General features: G+C 44.8%; 1 protein-coding gene and 1 long non-coding RNA gene across 9 annotated transcripts in view; both read left to right on the plus strand.

Annotated features, from left to right (window-relative positions):
* The first annotated feature begins 3,965 nt into the window (after positions 1–3,965).
* LOC126085029 (leukocyte immunoglobulin-like receptor subfamily B member 3) overlaps positions 3,966–17,427 on the plus strand; it is a 123,777-nt gene continuing 110,315 nt past the window's right edge. For 2 of the 6 annotated variants that reach the window (XM_049899944.1, XM_049899941.1), the window contains exons 1-2: positions 3,966–4,084; positions 4,304–4,339. In XM_049899944.1, the coding sequence (XP_049755901.1) occupies positions 4,036–4,084; positions 4,304–4,339 (85 nt within the window). In that variant the 5' untranslated portion in view covers positions 3,966–4,035. Of the gene's footprint in view, positions 4,085–4,265; positions 4,340–17,427 lie in introns of all 6 variants that reach the window. The other 4 variants (XM_049899948.1, XM_049899945.1, XM_049899943.1 and 1 more) reach the window with 2 other exon arrangements.
* Positions 5,231–10,936, plus strand: LOC126085037 (uncharacterized). Of its 3 annotated transcripts, none has more exons than XR_007519162.1 (4): positions 5,231–5,264; positions 7,672–7,722; positions 9,694–10,177; positions 10,896–10,936. It is a non-coding gene; the product is annotated as an uncharacterized LOC126085037 (long non-coding RNA). The 3 variants fall into 3 exon arrangements; XR_007519161.1 differs by lacking the exon at positions 5,231–5,264 and adding an exon at positions 7,309–7,412; XR_007519160.1 differs by lacking the exon at positions 5,231–5,264 and having other exon boundaries at positions 7,511–7,722.

The raw sequence follows: 17,427 nt of genomic DNA on the forward strand, positions 1-17,427 counted from the left end.
AAACAGACTAGGGAGAAGGACCTGGTGGTCTACCTCTGAAAAAATCAGCCAGTGAAAACCTTATGCATAGCAACAGAACATTGTCTGATACAGTGCCAGAAGATAAGCCCCTCAGAACTGAAGGCACTCAAAACAGCTGCCTCCTCAAAGTAGTGTTGACCTTAATGACGTGGGTGAAGTAAAGCTTTCAGGAACTTCATCTGCTGATGTAGGGTGACTCAAAATGAGACAAAACAGCTGCAGACATATTAATAATCAGAACATGAAATGGACAGTTTTATGCTGAGAACTTCTGTCTTTTCATACATTTCAAGAGTGTTTTCCTTTGCTTCATGGTGCTGGTTACAAAATCTGCTTTAAAATCTCGGTCAACTCAACGTTCATTTTTTCCTTTGATTACTGTTGAGTTTTTTCTTGGTTCTATGCAAGTTGAGTAATTTTTTACTGTATTCTGTACAATTTTACCTTTATGAGACATTGGGTGTTAAAGCCACCTGAAGAAAGTGGAATTATTCTTATTGATTGATTAGTGTTTTTTCTTTGTTTTAGCAGGTTATGCACCTGGTTACATTTTGACTCCAAATTCCTACTTACCTTTGGGTGATGTAGTCTCAGTATCAGCTCAGTTTTCAAAGTCTATGCTTTGCCGCTTGTCTTCTTTTATTACTAGAAAACCCTCTGCTGATATATGTGATTACTGCCAGTTTGTCATTCTCTCATTCCTCTCCTCTTAAAACTTATAAAAGATACATTTTGGGACCTAAATATTCTTCTTGTCTCACATTTTATGAATTTTAGGTTCTACTTTTCTACTTGTCTTTACTATATTTTGAGATATTTCCTGAGTATTATTTCCCAATTACTACATTTTTCATCACCTATCTCCTATTATAGAATTAAACTTTGGAGTTTTTTTGTTCAATGACTGAATTTTTCCTATACAACTTCCCTAACACCTACTTTTTCTCTGAACATCTTTCCTTCTATCAGAGATGCTACTCCCTTCTTTAATTGTTTGATTTAAAGACTGCTTATTTTTAAGTCTCTTCCAATTTTCTCTCTTCTCTCTATTGCCTTGTTTGAGAAATTCCACAATTATTGAGCTGATCAGTGTATTCTTCATGATACAGTTTGAGCTCATATACTTTGTCATTTTGCCATTGTGCTAATCATTCACACAAGTTATAATCCATATTCTCCTGGACTGTGAAGCCCCAAATAGGTGACTCTGCTGAAGTTGCTTCTGACTCATGGTTTTTAAGTGTTCTAGACTCAAAGTTCTACACAGGGTTCTGCACACGTTATTCAAAACTGTCCCCATACCATATGTGGAATAGACACTGACATCTGCACATACTCAGGTGACTATTTTTCACCCATCCACTAGGGAAGGGAGCTGAATTCTGGCCACAACCCTAGAATAGTGAGCAGAGAAACTGCAATCCTTATTCATAAACAGACTGTAGGTTCATAGATTCCAGCTTCAAACCAGGAGTGCAGTATCATCTCTGGAGCTTCATTTCCTGTCTCCACACAGACATAGTCAACCAGGCCCTGTGACCTGTTCTGTGCTACCACACCACAAGACTACCCAGCACTGGCACCTGCTTACTTTATACGATTCACTCTGCTTCTGGTACACTCATCTCTCTCATTTGTCCTGTCTGTGGGAACATAATTTAAAAACATTTATCCACCACCCCTTGTGTTTGGAGCAGAAGTGGGCAGTGTGGTCAGACTTTAATAAGTCCCTTGATGTGAAATCTGATACCATAATCATCTCAGCGTCCTCTTGACTTCATCTGACCCGTGAGACCAGTCCAGATTGCACTCCTTCCATGTCTCAAGCCCTACTGGATCATCACAACAACCCTGAGAGGAGAAGTCATTATCACCTTACTCTAAGGAGGAAAATGAGACTCAAGAAAGGGAAGTCGTCTGATCAAGATTGACAATAAATGTGACAGCCACATCTTCAATTACTATCTCTGAGTTTGCCTCCAACCAGTGCTCTTACACAGTTCCTGAAGAAACAACCCACACTTTAAGGCAGACAGTTCTTCCCTGGAAGGAAGAGGTGTTGATGAGGCAGAAATACTTAAGAGATTTTGAAGGAGGGTGACTTAGAAAAAGAGGCTGTTACATATAGAAATAGGGAAGTCAGTGAGTAGAAGTGTTAGGGTGAAAGAAAATTTGCAACCCCAGGCCAGGAAGAACAGTTGTACTTTCTTTTGGGAGATAATGAACAATCTTATAAACACCTCCCCGTACCTTCTCCTTTACCTGGGGTCATCCACTCGGTGATGGTCTTACTGCCTTCTACGGTCAATTAAGGAAGAGACTGGGATAGCCCTCAATTTTTTACTGTCTTCCACCTCACATTCAATCATCAAATCTAAATAGCTCTGCCTGTGAACCGTCTTAGCCATGTCCCCGAATCCTTCACAACGTTCCATGCTCAGTTGAAGATGAAGACATCTTGCCTGTACCACCACAAAGCCTCTTTCCTGCTCCCACCCTCAATCCCCCTACTCCCTACTCCAGTACACTCTTCTCACTGCACATGCAGAGAGCTCTTCTAACAACCCTACCTGGCTCTTCTCCTCCCTAGTTCACTGTTCCACAAGTTTCCATCTTCCTCAAAATAAGATCCAAGTACCTCCACCTGACTTTTAAAGCTGTTGATAATCAGGCCTGAGATAAAACTCTCCGTCTCCAGCAAACACAGCTCCCTACCCCCAATCAAAAACCCCACTTCCCTGGGTGGAATGTGACTCATGACGACCCTAAAAGACAGGGTAGAACTGTCCCATAGGGTTTCCAGTGAGCAGCTAGTGGATTCAAACTGCTGACCTTTTGGTTACCAGCCAAACACTGAACGCTGTGTCACCAGGGCCCCCTCCCCAACCAAAGTCATCACAATTAAATGTACATACGTATACATCACACACACACACACACTGAACTATTAAACATTTTTGTGCCTTTTCACTCGCTGCTCCTTCAGTGGCTTTGAACATAGCAAACTTACTTCCAACCTCCCAAAATGAGGTAAAGACCAAGAAGAGTTCCTATCTCACTACATTCAACTGTAAATTACCTGAGTGTTAAACCTGTGTATAAGGGTTACATAAGACATCCACATAATCCTGTAGAATACTGACTGGTACGTCACTCAGGGCTTAAATTAATGTCGGAGTTTTATTATTCTTTATTATTAATAGAACCCTCCTACATGCCATTCTCTGCATAGTGGGGGTCTTCCTGAAACAAAATCTGCCCATATTGTCCCTTGCTTAAAACTTTCTGATGCCTTAAAGATAAAACCCAAAATACTTGCATAGTGCCAAAAACCCTGTGTGATCAGGGACCCGTGTCCCCAGTTGCTCTCAGTTCCTATAACAGCCCAAGCTCTTTCTCATGGAGGGTGTCCTCCCCTCACCTCTCTCGGTGCTCACCCTAATGGCGTCGCCTCTCCTCCTCCACGTCTTCCTCACTCCCATGATGCAGGTACTTGATGTCCACCTGTTAGTCTCATTGTCCTTATGTTGCTCCTTCTTATTTCAAGGTCTGTCTTGTGTTCACCTGAGCTCCGTGAATCCAGGAAGGAATCCGTGTGCTTCATCAACAAATCTCTAGTACCTGCCTCCCTGATGGGACGTGGTAAATGCTCAGTAAATACTTGCTGATTGCCTGGCTGATGGAAAGAAGGAAGAAAATTTGCATTTATGGGGTCTCCAAAAAGGAAAGTGACTTGCTCCAGTTCATCCAACCTCTGTAAAAGGCAGACTCAGGATTGGAACTCAGATTTGGTCTGAAAGGTTTCCAGGGAGTCTGCTATGTCCTCAGCCCCAATATCTGGGGAAAGCAGAGCCAGGCCACAGAGAGGGGCTGAGGGCTGTTCCCCTTCCTGTGAGGCCACTGATGAGGAAACTGTGTGACACATAACACAGGGCTTAGGACTTGTCACACCCTGTGCATGTCTGTACTGCCAGGCTCTGTGGTCATTATAATTCGTCTGGAGTGCTGGAAACCATGCAAGGCAGTGCCACAGCCCTGACCCTCACCGCCTTTCTATGTCTTGGTAAGCTTGGGGGAAAAGGGCAAGGGATGAGGACCCCCTCCTCACACACAGGTCCTGGTCCCTGGGAGACCCCAGGGATTCAGGAGGCTCAAGAGGAAGCTGAGACTTTGAGGGGAGGAATGTTCTCAGCCATATCCCAGTGCTCAGGGGCCCAGACCACACAGGATGCTTCTGTGTGTAGGTGTCAGCATGAGCTTCTCACAGGGAACTCTTTCACAGGACTGGGCCAGGGCCTGCGGAACCAGGTACAGACAGGTGAGTCCTCCCCAGGCCTCCCAGCTCCAACCTCTGGGCAGCACAGTGAATGTCCCTGGGCAGCTCAAGGGGAAGCACAGAGGATCTGAGCTGCTGGTGACCAGGGTGGGAGAAGCGTCGAACTGAAAGCTGTGGGAGCTGAGGGAAAAGGAGCCCCTTAGACCTCCAGATCTCATTCCTTTCCAGGGACCCTCCACAAACCCTCCATCTGGGCTAATCCAGGCCCCATCACCACCATGGGGAGCTCTGTGACCATCTGGTGTCAGGCGTCTCTGCAGGCTGATGCCTACTGTCTGTATAAAGAGCGAGACTCTCAATACTGGGATACGTGGCCATCATGGAACTCTGTGGATAGGGCCAGTTTCTCCACCAAATCCATGGACATATACCTTGCAGGGCAGTTCCAGTGTGCATATCACAGCTCGAGTGGCTGGTCAGAGTGCAGTGATCCCCTGCTCCTTGTCGTGACAGGTAAGAGGGAGGAATCAGGACATCCCCCTTCATTGTGAGCTCCTCCTCATAGGCAGAAGGGAAAGCAATGTGGCCTCAGGGGAAAGGGAACCTCACAGAGGTAATGTGGGGTGACTGTATCCCCCTTTACCTCAGCTCCCTCCTTCTCTCTCAGGAGCCTACAGCAAACCCTCCCTCTCAGCCCATCCAAGCCATCTGGTGGTTTCAGGAGGGGATGTGTCCCTCTCCTGTAGCTCAAGGGACAGAATGGACACTTTCCATCTGCTCGAGAACAGAGAAGCCTACCCCTCCCAGCAGAGGAAATCTGAGTTCTCTGCTGGGAGGCACCAGGCCACCTTTCCTGTGGGCCCTGTGAGCACCTCCCATGGACGTATCTACAGATGCTGTGGTTCTTCTTGACACTCCCCTCACGTTTGGTCACACCCCAGTGACCCTGTGGATCTCAACGTCACAGGTGAGCAAGTCCCACTGCCCCTTCTCTTTCCCAGATCTCCCAAAATGCCTGATCTAAGCTGTGAACCCAGGGGAGCCCTGGTGGTGATGGGCGACCAGTGACACTGTCCTCCCGGGTCCAGAACCACAGAAAGGGGCCTGGGGAGAAGACCAGCATGGACTCACTGCACCCCCCATGGACAGCTTGGGCATGTACATCCCCTTCCATTCCACTGTCTCCTCAACCCCAGGAGTGTACAAGAGGCCCTCCCTCTCAGCCCAGCCAGGTTTACTGGTGCTCTCTGGAGACAGCCTGACCCTGCAGTGTCAGAAGGGAATGTGGTCTCAGGGAAAAAGGAATCTCACAGACTACACCTGTAGGCTGTAGAGTAATGTGGGGTAGTTGTACCCCCCTTCCCCTTTAACTCAGCTCCCTCTGTCTCTCTCAGGAGCTTACAGCAAACCCTTCCTCTCAGCCCATCCAAGCCCTCCAGTTATTTCAGGAGAGTGTGTGTCCCTCTCCTGTAGCTCAAAGGACAGAATGGACACTTTCCATCTGCTAAAGGAGGGAAAAGCCTACCCTACCCAACACAGGAAATCTCAGTTCTCTGCTGGGAGGCACCAGGCCACCTTTCCTGTGGGCTCTGTGAACACCTCCCATGGAGGCACCTATAGATGCTATGGTTCTTCCCACTCCTCCCCTCACATGTGGTCACACCCCAGTGACCCTGTGGATCTCAAGGTCACAGGTGAGGGAGCCCCCACCCAATCCCATCTCTTTCCAGGGGATCCAAAATGACAAATATAGGCCATGTTCCTAGGGGAGCCCAGGATCATGGGGTGATTGTTGACAGTGGCCTCCTGGGGGAGAATCACAGGGGGGAGTATGAAGGAGACAAGTGTGCACTCATTGCAGCCTCGTGGACAGTGGGGAGGTGCATTTTCTTCCATGTCACTGTCTCCTCTTCTCCAGGGGTGCACAGAAAGCCCTCCCTCTCTGCCCAGCCAGGCTCACTGGTGCTCTCTGGAGCAGCCTGACCCTGCAGTGTGGCCCTGAGGCCTGCTGTGACACGTTCCCTCTGACCAAGGATAAGTAGCTCTTACTCCCTTCCCCAGTGCCCTGACAGGCAGCACAGTCCCATCTTCACCCTGTGCCATGTGAACCACACCCACAAGGAACGGTACAGGTGCTATGGTACATGCAAACTCTTCCCTGGGTGGTTGGCCCCCAGTGATCCCTGTAAGCCCTAATGGCAGGTATGGATCCTTGCCCAGCACGATGTCCAGACGGTCTTCTGAGGTCTCCACTGGTGGAGGTGGTGTCAAGGGAGACAGGGCCCCGGAGTAAAGCTGAGATGGTGGCTTTGATCCAGTGAGGAGGAGCAAGAATGGGAGAGTGAGAGACATAAGGATGAGAGAGACCATCACAGAGAAACAGAAAGAGGGGTCACAGAGGGAGAGTCCCTGGAGAGGAGATGGTGGTCAGCTCAAGGGAGATGGGGACTGGATGGCTCCCTGTACACTATGGCCTCCTTCTCTCATAGGAACATATGAAAAACCCTCCCTCTCAGCCCATCTGGGCCCCTCAGTGACCTCAGGAGACAGCATGACCCTGCAGTGTCACTCAGACCTCTTATTTGATACATTCCTTTTGTTCGAGGAAGGCTTCATTGCCCCTCCCCAGCATGTTCATTGGCAGAACAAAGCTGTGTCCTTTAAGGCCAACTTTATCATGAGCCCTGTGACCTCAGCCCATGGGGGGACCTACAGGTGCTACAGCTCAAACAGCACCTCCCCCTACCTGTTGTCACAACCCAGTGACCTCCTGAAGCTGGTGGTCTCAGGTGGAGAACCCCTGACCCTGTCCCCTTTGTGTTCTGATGGTCAGTTCAGGGCCCTGTCCCTAGGCTGAGGTGGGAGGGAAGGGCCTCTGAAGGAGGGTCACTCAGAGGGGGTCTACCCCTCAGAGGGGTGGAAAAAGACAGGGTACTCCTGCCTGTGCCTCAGCCTCAGTCCTCACCTCTGAGGCTCAGATACATTCCTGGTAGGTGGAGGGAGGCTGGAGAGGATCAAATCTGACCAAGAGGAAAGGCCAGAGGTACCCCTACTCTCATTCTCCCTGAATCTCTAATCCTTGCAGCCTCTCACCCAGAGACCAAATCAAGAGCTTGTGAGTAACAGAAGCCTCTTTCCCCAGGGGTCCACAGATTCACCCTCTCAGCTGATGGAACTTCTCCTTCATCTCTCCAGTATAGTTTGTGTCCGGGGGGTTGGGAGATGGGCAGAGAAAAGGGTGGTGACCCAGGTTCCCAGAGGTTGTAGGGCTGGGGCCTGATGAGGAGTAGGGCGTTCATGACAGAGGGAGGTATGGGGTCTAGCCTGGAGAAGGAGCAATGAGCTCAAGGACCTCATCTTGTCCTCCTCCCCAGAAGGCTCTGAGGATCAGTGCCACACACCCAGGGAATCAGACCCACCAAGGGGTAAGTGACAGTCTCTCATTTGGGAGATGGGGTAAGAGGGTGAGAGGAGCTGAGTTCTGTGTTGGCTCTCCACTTCTTGAAATGGTGACCCTAGAAAAGGGTCTTTCTTCTCTCTGGGATCCCTGTTGACACTCTCAAAGGGGAAGCAGCCCAGCTGTGATACCATATGGTGGAGGGGCAGGGCAATGACAAGGGCATCTGTGTTTTTCCACAAATTGAGAGGAACTCCTTCTTCTGAGAAGCAGCCATGGTGGTAGGGAAAGAACAGGGCTTGAAGGTTGTACTCTCCCCTGCTACCCCCCTCCCCGGGGTTCAAATCCCAGCTCTGCCACCTCCCAGCTGTGGGGCCTCCAGCAAGTCATGTTCCCTCTCTGAGTCTCAGTTTCACTATCTGTAGAACAGGCCTCCCACCATCTCCCAGGGCTGCCATGAGACACAGGGGAATCACAACAGTGAAAGTCCTGGGCCTGGCCCAACACCATGCTCATACAGGGTAGACTCCCCACACTCCACCTCCACCCTCCTTTCAGATACACAGGCCCCATGTGCAGACAGGCCCCGCATGGGGGTGTCTGTGCCTTGCAGAGTGGGGGACGGAGCCAAGCTGGGCTAGGGGATGTGTGACGACTGGGGTTTAGTGGACAGGTCTCTCCTCTGGTATTTAACCTGTGGAGGGAGGAAGGTGGAGGGGCAGCATGAAAAAGAAACACAAGGGGATTCAGAGACTCCCAATGGCAACCCTGCCACTTCCTGGCTAGGTGACTTGAGGAACATGATTGACCTCTCTGAGCCTCAGATTCCTCTTCTTTAAAATGGGTGGGGTGGGGGGGGGTGGCAATTCCAAGTTGCATGGCTGTTGTGAGAGTCAGAGATGATGAATGCAAAGGTCCCAGCATGTGCTGCCCTGCAGAAGGTGCCTGATAAAAGGCCATCGCTGACTTTCTTATGACATCACTCATGCCCAAGGTCTACCAGAGTACCTGAAAGTTCTGCCTGGAGATTTGGTGGCCCATATAAGTCTTCTCCTCCTCTTGCTGCTCCTCTTCCTTTTCATTTGACACCAACACCATGGAAAACGCAGTAAGTGACGTGAGTAGGGAATGCAAGGAAGTGGCCACATGAGGTGGTGGGTTCCCTGCGGGCAGACGAAGAGTGCGCTGAGGGCAACAGCCAAGAAGCCCAAAGAGACGACAGAAGGTCAGCTTAGAAAGACTCTTTCAACATTTCACAATCTGAAAATCTAGAATGAAGAGATCAAAAGTGAGCATACCCTCAGGAACATAATGCCAGAATTCTACGAAAAGGGAGAATAATGTGGAACACAACTTCAAATTCTTAAAGAACCCAGACTTACTGGATCTATTGAGGCTGGAGGAGTCCTGGAGACTATGGCTCTGCGTTGCTCTTCAAACCTTGAATGAAACTACTGAAGTTGCCTTTAAACTATAACAGTTCAGCCCAAAGAGTAAAGATTGTCATTTGAGTATTGCATTACTTAAAAAAAAAAAAATATCTGTACAAAACCAAAATGTCAGCAACTATTTTAAAGCATAGATGAGAAGGTTGGGAGGCAGGCAGATTAAGTAAATGAAAGCAAAACAACTAGAACAGAAATAACGAGAGTATGGATGCAATGCCAAGCGTGTAACCAATGCAACTGATCATTATGTTTAGAAACTGGAATGGGAACGGGTTTTGCAGTGAATATTTTCACTAAAAATAAAATTATAAAGAAAAAAAAAGTGAGCATACGTGTAAATGTTTCCTGCATCCTTAAGGCTTTTCAAACTTCGTATTTGAGACACAAATACAAGTTTTGTCCTTTAGTGTTTAGAACTGCTTTCTCTTTTTCTTTATGAAGAAGGGAGCAGGGTTGCCATCTTTCCAGCTGATACATCCTCTGAGGATCTGAAAGCAGCCCTAGGGGAGGGCTCTGGGGTGGGTTGCAGACTGATTTCCAACTTCCTGCAGGGACCTTAGTGCCAGAGCCCAAGGAGAGAAGCCTGTGGAAGAGGTAAGACCATCCCCAAAGACCCTGGGCTCCAACTCGTCCCACAGCTCCCTGTCCACCACTCAACACTCCTCTCTCCTTTCTCAGCTCCAGACCAGCCACTGAGGACCAGGAGGAGACCTTGTGTGAGGAGGATAGGAAAGGTCACCCTGGGGATGAGAGATGGAGGGCCCCAAAATGTCGGTGGGCAATGGGAGTAGGGAGGATGATTTGAAATGGTCCTGGGCCTGGGAGTAAGAGAGCATAAAGCTGATACTGTGTGGATCCGGCCACGTCACTGACACCCTCTCTGGGACTCGACCTCCCCACCTAGGAAGGGGAGAGGTGGTGTGAGATATGAGGGAATCTTGCCAAGAAACAGGCTCCCCTTGTTCTGTCCCCACCAGATGCTGCCATGAAAGAAAAACAGCCTGAGGAAGAAATGGAGCTGGACAGTCAAGTTGTGTAAGTACTCTCTGGTCGTGATCATGCTCCCACAACTTTCTCGTCTGTAAACTCAATCCAGTGGACACTTGTGCACCCTCACAGCATCCAACTCTCAGCAACAGCAGGCAGCTGACTTCTCCCCTCTTGAAGCGCAGGATCTCATGGCTGCTGTGACGTCCCACCCTCTTTTGGTCTTCTTGCCACTGTCTCCTCTCCTGACCTTCAAACTGTTGAGTGCCCAGATCTGACTTGCAGTGTCAAAGGCTGTTGTTGTGTGCATCTTATTTGAGTTAGCAGACTGTTCCATCTCCTTGGTGGGCCACAAGCACCTTATTTACAGAGTCCCACACAATCATTTTGTGAGAGTTACCAGACCATGACTAGAAGGACCATATAACAGCAATTCATTGCACTGCACATACTAAAGGTGTTCGTCCAGCTTTTTCAATTTTTCCAATTTTAGGAAATATTTGAAATACACACGTAAGTGTTTTTCAAGGTTTACTTTCCTTTTATAACGAAATGGAGGGTGAAAGGTTATAACACTTACAGGGCTTAGACTCTGTAAATCTTAAACTTATCCTAAGAGAGCTTGACTTCCAACTTCCAGCAGAGCTGCAGATCCAGAACCCAAGGACAGAGGACTGAAGAAGTACTTCTTCCTCTAAACGATCAGACCCCATGCCTGCCTTCAGACCCCTCACAGCCACCTCACACTCGTCTCTGCTTTCCCCAGCTCCAGCCCAGCTGCTGACTTCCTGGCAGAAGACTTTTGTGAGAGGAAGAGGAATAACCATCCTGGGATGGGACATGGGAGCACAGAGATTTCATAGTTAATGCCAAGGAGAGGATAGGCTGGTAATGGTTATGGGGCTTAGGGGTGACAGAGAATGCAATCCAATACTGTGTGTACTTGGGCACATCACTGTCTCTCTCTGGACCTCAACTGTCCCAACTAGGAATAGGGGAGGAACATGCAGGAATGAAAGATCTCCAGAAAACTCTCCCAGAGATAAAACCCTCTTATTATGGCCTCAGATGCTGCCATAAAAGACAAACAACCCGAGGAAAACATGGAGCACCCAGTGGATGCTTCTCTGTCTTCACACCTCTCAACTCTCAGCATCCTCCCACAGTTGACTCTTCCCACTGGAAACACTGCATCCTGACTTCTGTGACCTACTTTTTCCTTGGTTTTCTTTAACCTCATGGACTCCTCTTTGTGGTCTTCTCTCCTACTTCCTCTTCCTTTTTCAATCTTCTAGTCATTGGAGGGCTAAATCTTAAAGGAGTACATGAATAAATGAATCACCCTACACTTCCTGAAAAGAGATATCTTCATAACTAACTTTATGAAGGATAGTTTTGCCAGTAAGAATCACTAAAAAATAAAATAAATTGAGGCGGAGCCAAGATGGCGGACTAGGCAGACGCTACCTCGGATCCCTCTTACAACAAAGACACGGAAAAACAAGTGAATCGATCACATACATAACAATCTACGAACCCTGAACAACAAACACAGATTTAGAGACGGAGAACGAACTAATACGGGGAAGCAGCGATTGTTTCCAGAGCCTGGAGCCAGCATACCAGTCAGGTACGGCACAAGCACAGAGACCTGCTCCACCCCCCTGAACTAACCCCGGGAGGGGGACTAGCCGGTTCCACGGGCGGCGTGGGACGCAGCCGTTAGGAGAAGTCCCCGGGAGGCAGTGACTGATCTTGGAGCAGAAAGAGCAGCACCCGAGCCGGGGAACCGTCCCACAGGGATTTGGACTGCACGCAGCGGATTTTCTGGAAAAACTAGTTTCCCAGTGATGGCTCGGAGACAACAATCCATATCAAACCACTTAAAGAAGCAGACCGTGACAGCTTCTCCAACTCCCCAAACAAAAGAATCAAAATCTTTCCCAAATGAAGATACAATTTTGGAATTATCAGATACAGAATATAAAAAACTAATTTACAGAATGCTTAATGATATCACAAATGAAATTAGGATATCTGCAGAAAAAGCCAAGGAACACACTGATAAAACTGTTGAAGAACTCAAAAAGATTATTCAAGAACATACTGGAAAAATTAATAAGTTGCAAGAATCCATAGAGAGACAACATGTAGAAATCCAAAAGATTAACAATAAAATTACAGAATTAGACAACACACTAGGAAGTCAGAGGAGCAGACTCGAGCAATTAGAATGCAGACTGGGACATCTGGAGGACCAGGGAATCAACACCAACATAGCTGAAAAAAAATCAGATAGAAGAATTAAAAAAAATGAAGAAACCCTAAGAATTATGTGGGACTCTATCAAGAAGGATAACCTGCGGGTGATTGGAGTCCCAGAACAGGGAGGGGGGACAGAAAACACAGAGAAAATAGTTGAAGAACTTCTGACAGAAAACTTCCCTGACATCATGAAAGACGAAAGGATATCTATCCAAGATGCTCATCGAACCCCATTTAAGATTGATCCAAAAAGAAAAACACCAAGACATATTATCATCAAACTCACCAAAACCAAAGATAAACAGAAAATTTTAAAAGCAGCCAGGGAGAAAAGAAAGGTTTCCTTCAAGGGAGAATCAATAAGAATATGTTCTGACTACTCAGCAGAAACCATGCAGGCAAGAAGGGAATGGGACGACATATACAGAACACTGAAGGAGAAGAACTGCCAACCAAGGATCATATATCCAGCAAAACTCTCTCTGAAATATGAAGGCGAAATTAAGATATTTACAGACAAACACAAGTTTAGAGAATTTGCAAAAACCAAACCAAAGCTACAAGAAATACTAAAGGATATTGTTTGGTCAGGGAACCAATAATATCAGATATCAGCACAACACAAGGTCACAAAACAGAACGTCCTGATATCAACTCAAATAGGGAAATCACAAAAACAAACAAATTAAGATTAATTAAAAAAAAATACACATAACAGGGAATCATGGAAGTCAATAGGTAAAAGATCACAATAATCAAAAAGAGGGACTAAATACAGGAGGCATTGAACTGCCATATGGAGAGTGATACAAGGCGATATAGAACAATACAAGTTAGGTTTTTACTTAGAAAAATAGGGGTATATAATGAGGTAACCACAAAAAGGTATAACAACTCTATAACTCAAGATAAAAGCCAAGAAAAACGTAACGACTCAACTAACATAAAGTCAAACACTATGAAAGTGAGGATCTCACAATTTACTAAGAAAAACGCCTCAGCACAAAAAAGTATGTGGAAAAATGAAATTGTCAACAACACACATAAAAAGGCATCAAAATGACAGCACTAAAAACTTATTTATCTATAATTACCCTGAATGTAAATGGACTAAATGCACCAATAAAGAGACAGAGAGTCACAGACTGGATAAAGAAACACGATCCATCTATATGCTGCCTACAAGAGACACACCTTAGACTTAGAGACACAAACAAACTAAAACTCAAAGGATGGAAAAAAGTATATCAAGCAAACAATAAGCAAAAAAGAAGAGGAGTAGCAATATTAATTTCTGACAAAATAGACTTTAGACTTAAATCCACCACAAAGGATAAAGAAGGACACTATATAATGATAAAAGGGACAATTGATCAGGAAGACATAACCATATTAAATATTTACGCACCCAATGACAGGGCTGCAAGATATATAAATCAAATTTTAACAGAACTGAAAAGCGAGATAGATACCTCCACAATTATAGTAGGAGACTTCAACACACCCCTTTCGGAGAAGGACAGGACATCCAGTAAGAAGCTCAACAGAGACACGGAAGATCTAATTACAACAATCAACCAACTTGACCTCATTGACTTATACAGAACTCTCCACCCAACTGCTGCAAAATATACTTTTTTTTCTAGCGCACATGGAACATTCTCTAGAATAGACCACATATTAGGTCATAAAACAAACCTTTGCAGAGTCCAGAACATCGAAATATTACAAAGCATCTTCTCAGACCACAAGGCAATAAAACTAGAGATCAATAACAGAAGAACGAGGGAAAAGAAATCAAATACTTGGAAAATGAACAATACCCTCCTGAAAAAAGACTGGGTTATAGAAGACATCAAGGAGGGAATAAGGAAATTCATAGACAGCAACGAGAATGAAAATACTTCCTATCAAAACCTCTGGGACACAGCAAAAGCAGTGCTCAGAGGTCAATTTATATCAATAAATGCACACATACAAAAAGAAGAAAGAGCCAAAATCAGAGAACTGTCCCTACAACTTGAACAAATAGAAAGTGAGCAACAAAAGAATCCATCAGGCACCAGAAGAAAACAAATAATAAAAATTAGAGCTGAACTAAATGAATTAGAGAACAGAAAAACAATTGAAAGAATTAACAAAGCCAAAAGCTGGTTCTTTGAAAAAATTAACAAAATTGATAAACCATTGGCTAGACTGACTAAAGAAATACAGGAAAGGAAACAAATAACCCGAATAAGAAATGAGAAGGACCACATCACAACAGAACCAAATGAAATTAAAAGAATCATTTCAGATTATTATGAAAAATTGTACTCTAACAAATTTGAAAACCTAGAAGAAATGGATGAATTCCTTGAAAAACACTACCTACCTAAACTAACACATTCAGAAGCAGAACAACTAAATAGACCCATAACAAAAAAAGAGATGGAAACGGTAATCAAAAAACTCCCAACAAAAAAAAGTCCTGGCCCGGACGGCTTCACTGCAGAGTTCTACCAAATTTTCAGAGAAGAGTTAACACCACTACTACTAAAGGTATTCCAAAGCATAGAAAATGACGGAATACTACCCAACTCATTCTATGAAGCCACCATCTCCCTGATACCAAAACCAGGTAAAGACATTACAAAAAAAGAAAATTATAGACCTATATCCCTCATGAACATTGATGCAAAAATCCTCAACAAAATTCTAGCCAATAGAATCCAACAACACATCAAAAAAATAATTCACCCTGATCAAGTGGGATTTATACCAGGTATGCAAGGCTGGTTTAATATCAGAAAAACCATTAATGTAATCCATCACATAAATAAAACAAAAGACAAAAACCACATGATCTTATCAATTGATGCAGAAAAGGCATTTGACAAAGTCCAACACCCATTTATGATAAAAACTCTTACCAAAATAGGAATTGAAGGAAAATTCCTCAACATAATAAAGGGCATCTATGCAAAGCCAACAGCCAATATCACTCTAAATGGAGAGAACCTGAAAGCATTTCCCTTGAGAACGGGAACCAGACAAGGATGCCCTTTATCACCGCTCTTATTCAACATCGTGTTGGAAGTCTTAGCCAGGGCAATCAGGCTAGACAAAGAAATAAAAGGTATCCGGATTGGCAAGGAAGAAGTAAAGTTATCACTATTTGCAGATGACATGATTATATACACAGAAAACCCTAAGGAATCCTCCAGAAAACTACTGAAACTAATAGAAGAGTTTGGCAGAGTCTCAGGTTATAAAATAAACATACAAAAATCACTTGGATTCCTCTACATCAACAAAAAGAACACCGAAGAGGAAATAACCAAATCAATACCATTCACGGTAGCCCCCAAGAAGATAAGATACTTAGGAATAAATCTTACCAAGGATGTAAAAGACCTATACAAAGAAAACTACAAAGCTCAACTACAAGAAATTCAAAAGGACATACTTAAGTGGAAAAACATACCTTGCTCATGGATAGGAAGACTTAACATAGTAAAAATGTCTATACTACCAAAAGCCATCTATACATTTAACGCACTTCCGATCCAAATTCCAATGTCATATTTTAAGGGGATAGAGAAACAAATCACCAATTTCATATGGAAGGGAAAAAAGCCCCGGATAAGCAAAGCACTACTGAAAAAGAAGAAGAAAGTGGGAGGCCTCACCTTACCTGACTTCAGAACCTATTATACAGCCACAGTAGTCAAAACAGCCTGGTATTGGTACAACAACAGACACATAGACCAATGGAACAGAATTGAGAACCCAGACATAGATCCATCCACGTATGAGCAGCTGATATTTGACAAAGGACCAGTGTCAATTAACTGGGGAAAAGACAGCCTTTTTAACAAATGGTGCTGGCATAACTGGATATCCATTTGCAAAAAAATGAAACAGGACCCATACCTCACACCATGCACAAAAACTAACTCCAAGTGGATCAAAGACCTAAACATAAAGACTAAAACGATAAAGATCATGGAAGAAAAAATTGGGACAACCCTAGGAGCCCTAATACAAGGTATAAACAGAATACAAAACATTACCAAAAATGATGAAGAGAAACCCGATAACTGGGAGCTCCTAAAAATCAAACACCTATGCTCATCTAAAGACTTCACCAAAAGAGTAAAAAGACCACCTACAGATTGGGAAAGAATTTTCAGCTATGACATCTCCGACCAGCGCCTGATCTCTAAAATCTACATGATTCTGTCAAAACTCAACCACAAAAAGACAAACAACCCAATCAAGAAGTGGGCAAAGGATATGAACACACATTTCTCTAAAGAAGATATTCAGGCAGCCAACAGATACATGAGAAAATGCTCTCGATCATTAGCCATTAGAGAAATGCAAATTAAAACTACGATGAGATTCCATCTCACACCAGCAAGGCTGGCATTAATCCAAAAAACACAAAATAATAAATGTTGGAGAGGCTGCGGAGAGATTGGAACTCTCATACACTGCTGGTGGGAATGTAAAATGGTACAACCACTTTGGAAATCTATCTGGCGTTATCTTAAACAGTTAGAAATAGAACTACCATACAACCCAGAAATCCCACTCCTCGGAATATACCCTAGAGATACAAGAGCCTTCATACAAACAGATATATGCACACCCATGTTTATTGCAGCTCTGTTTACAATAGCAAAAAGTTGGAAGCAACCAAGGTGTCCATCAACGGATGAATGGGTAAATAAATTGTGGTATATTCACACAATGGAATACTACGCATCGATAAAGAACAGTGACGAATCTCTGAAACATTTCATAACATGGAGGAACCTGGAAGGCATTATGCTGAGCGAAATGAGTCAGAGGCAAAAGGACAAATACTGTATAAGACCACTATTATAAGATCTTGAGAAATAGTAAACCTGAGAAGAACACATACTTTTGTGGTTACGAGGGGGGGAGGGAGGGAGGGTGGGAGAGGGTTTTTTATTGATTAATCAGTAGATAAGAACTGCTTTAGGTGAAGGGAAAGACAACACTCAATACATGGAAGGTCAGCT

Source organism: Elephas maximus, chromosome 11 (genome assembly GCF_024166365.1).
Source record: "Elephas maximus indicus isolate mEleMax1 chromosome 11, mEleMax1 primary haplotype, whole genome shotgun sequence".
NCBI classification, from domain to species: Eukaryota; Metazoa; Chordata; class Mammalia; order Proboscidea; family Elephantidae; genus Elephas; species Elephas maximus.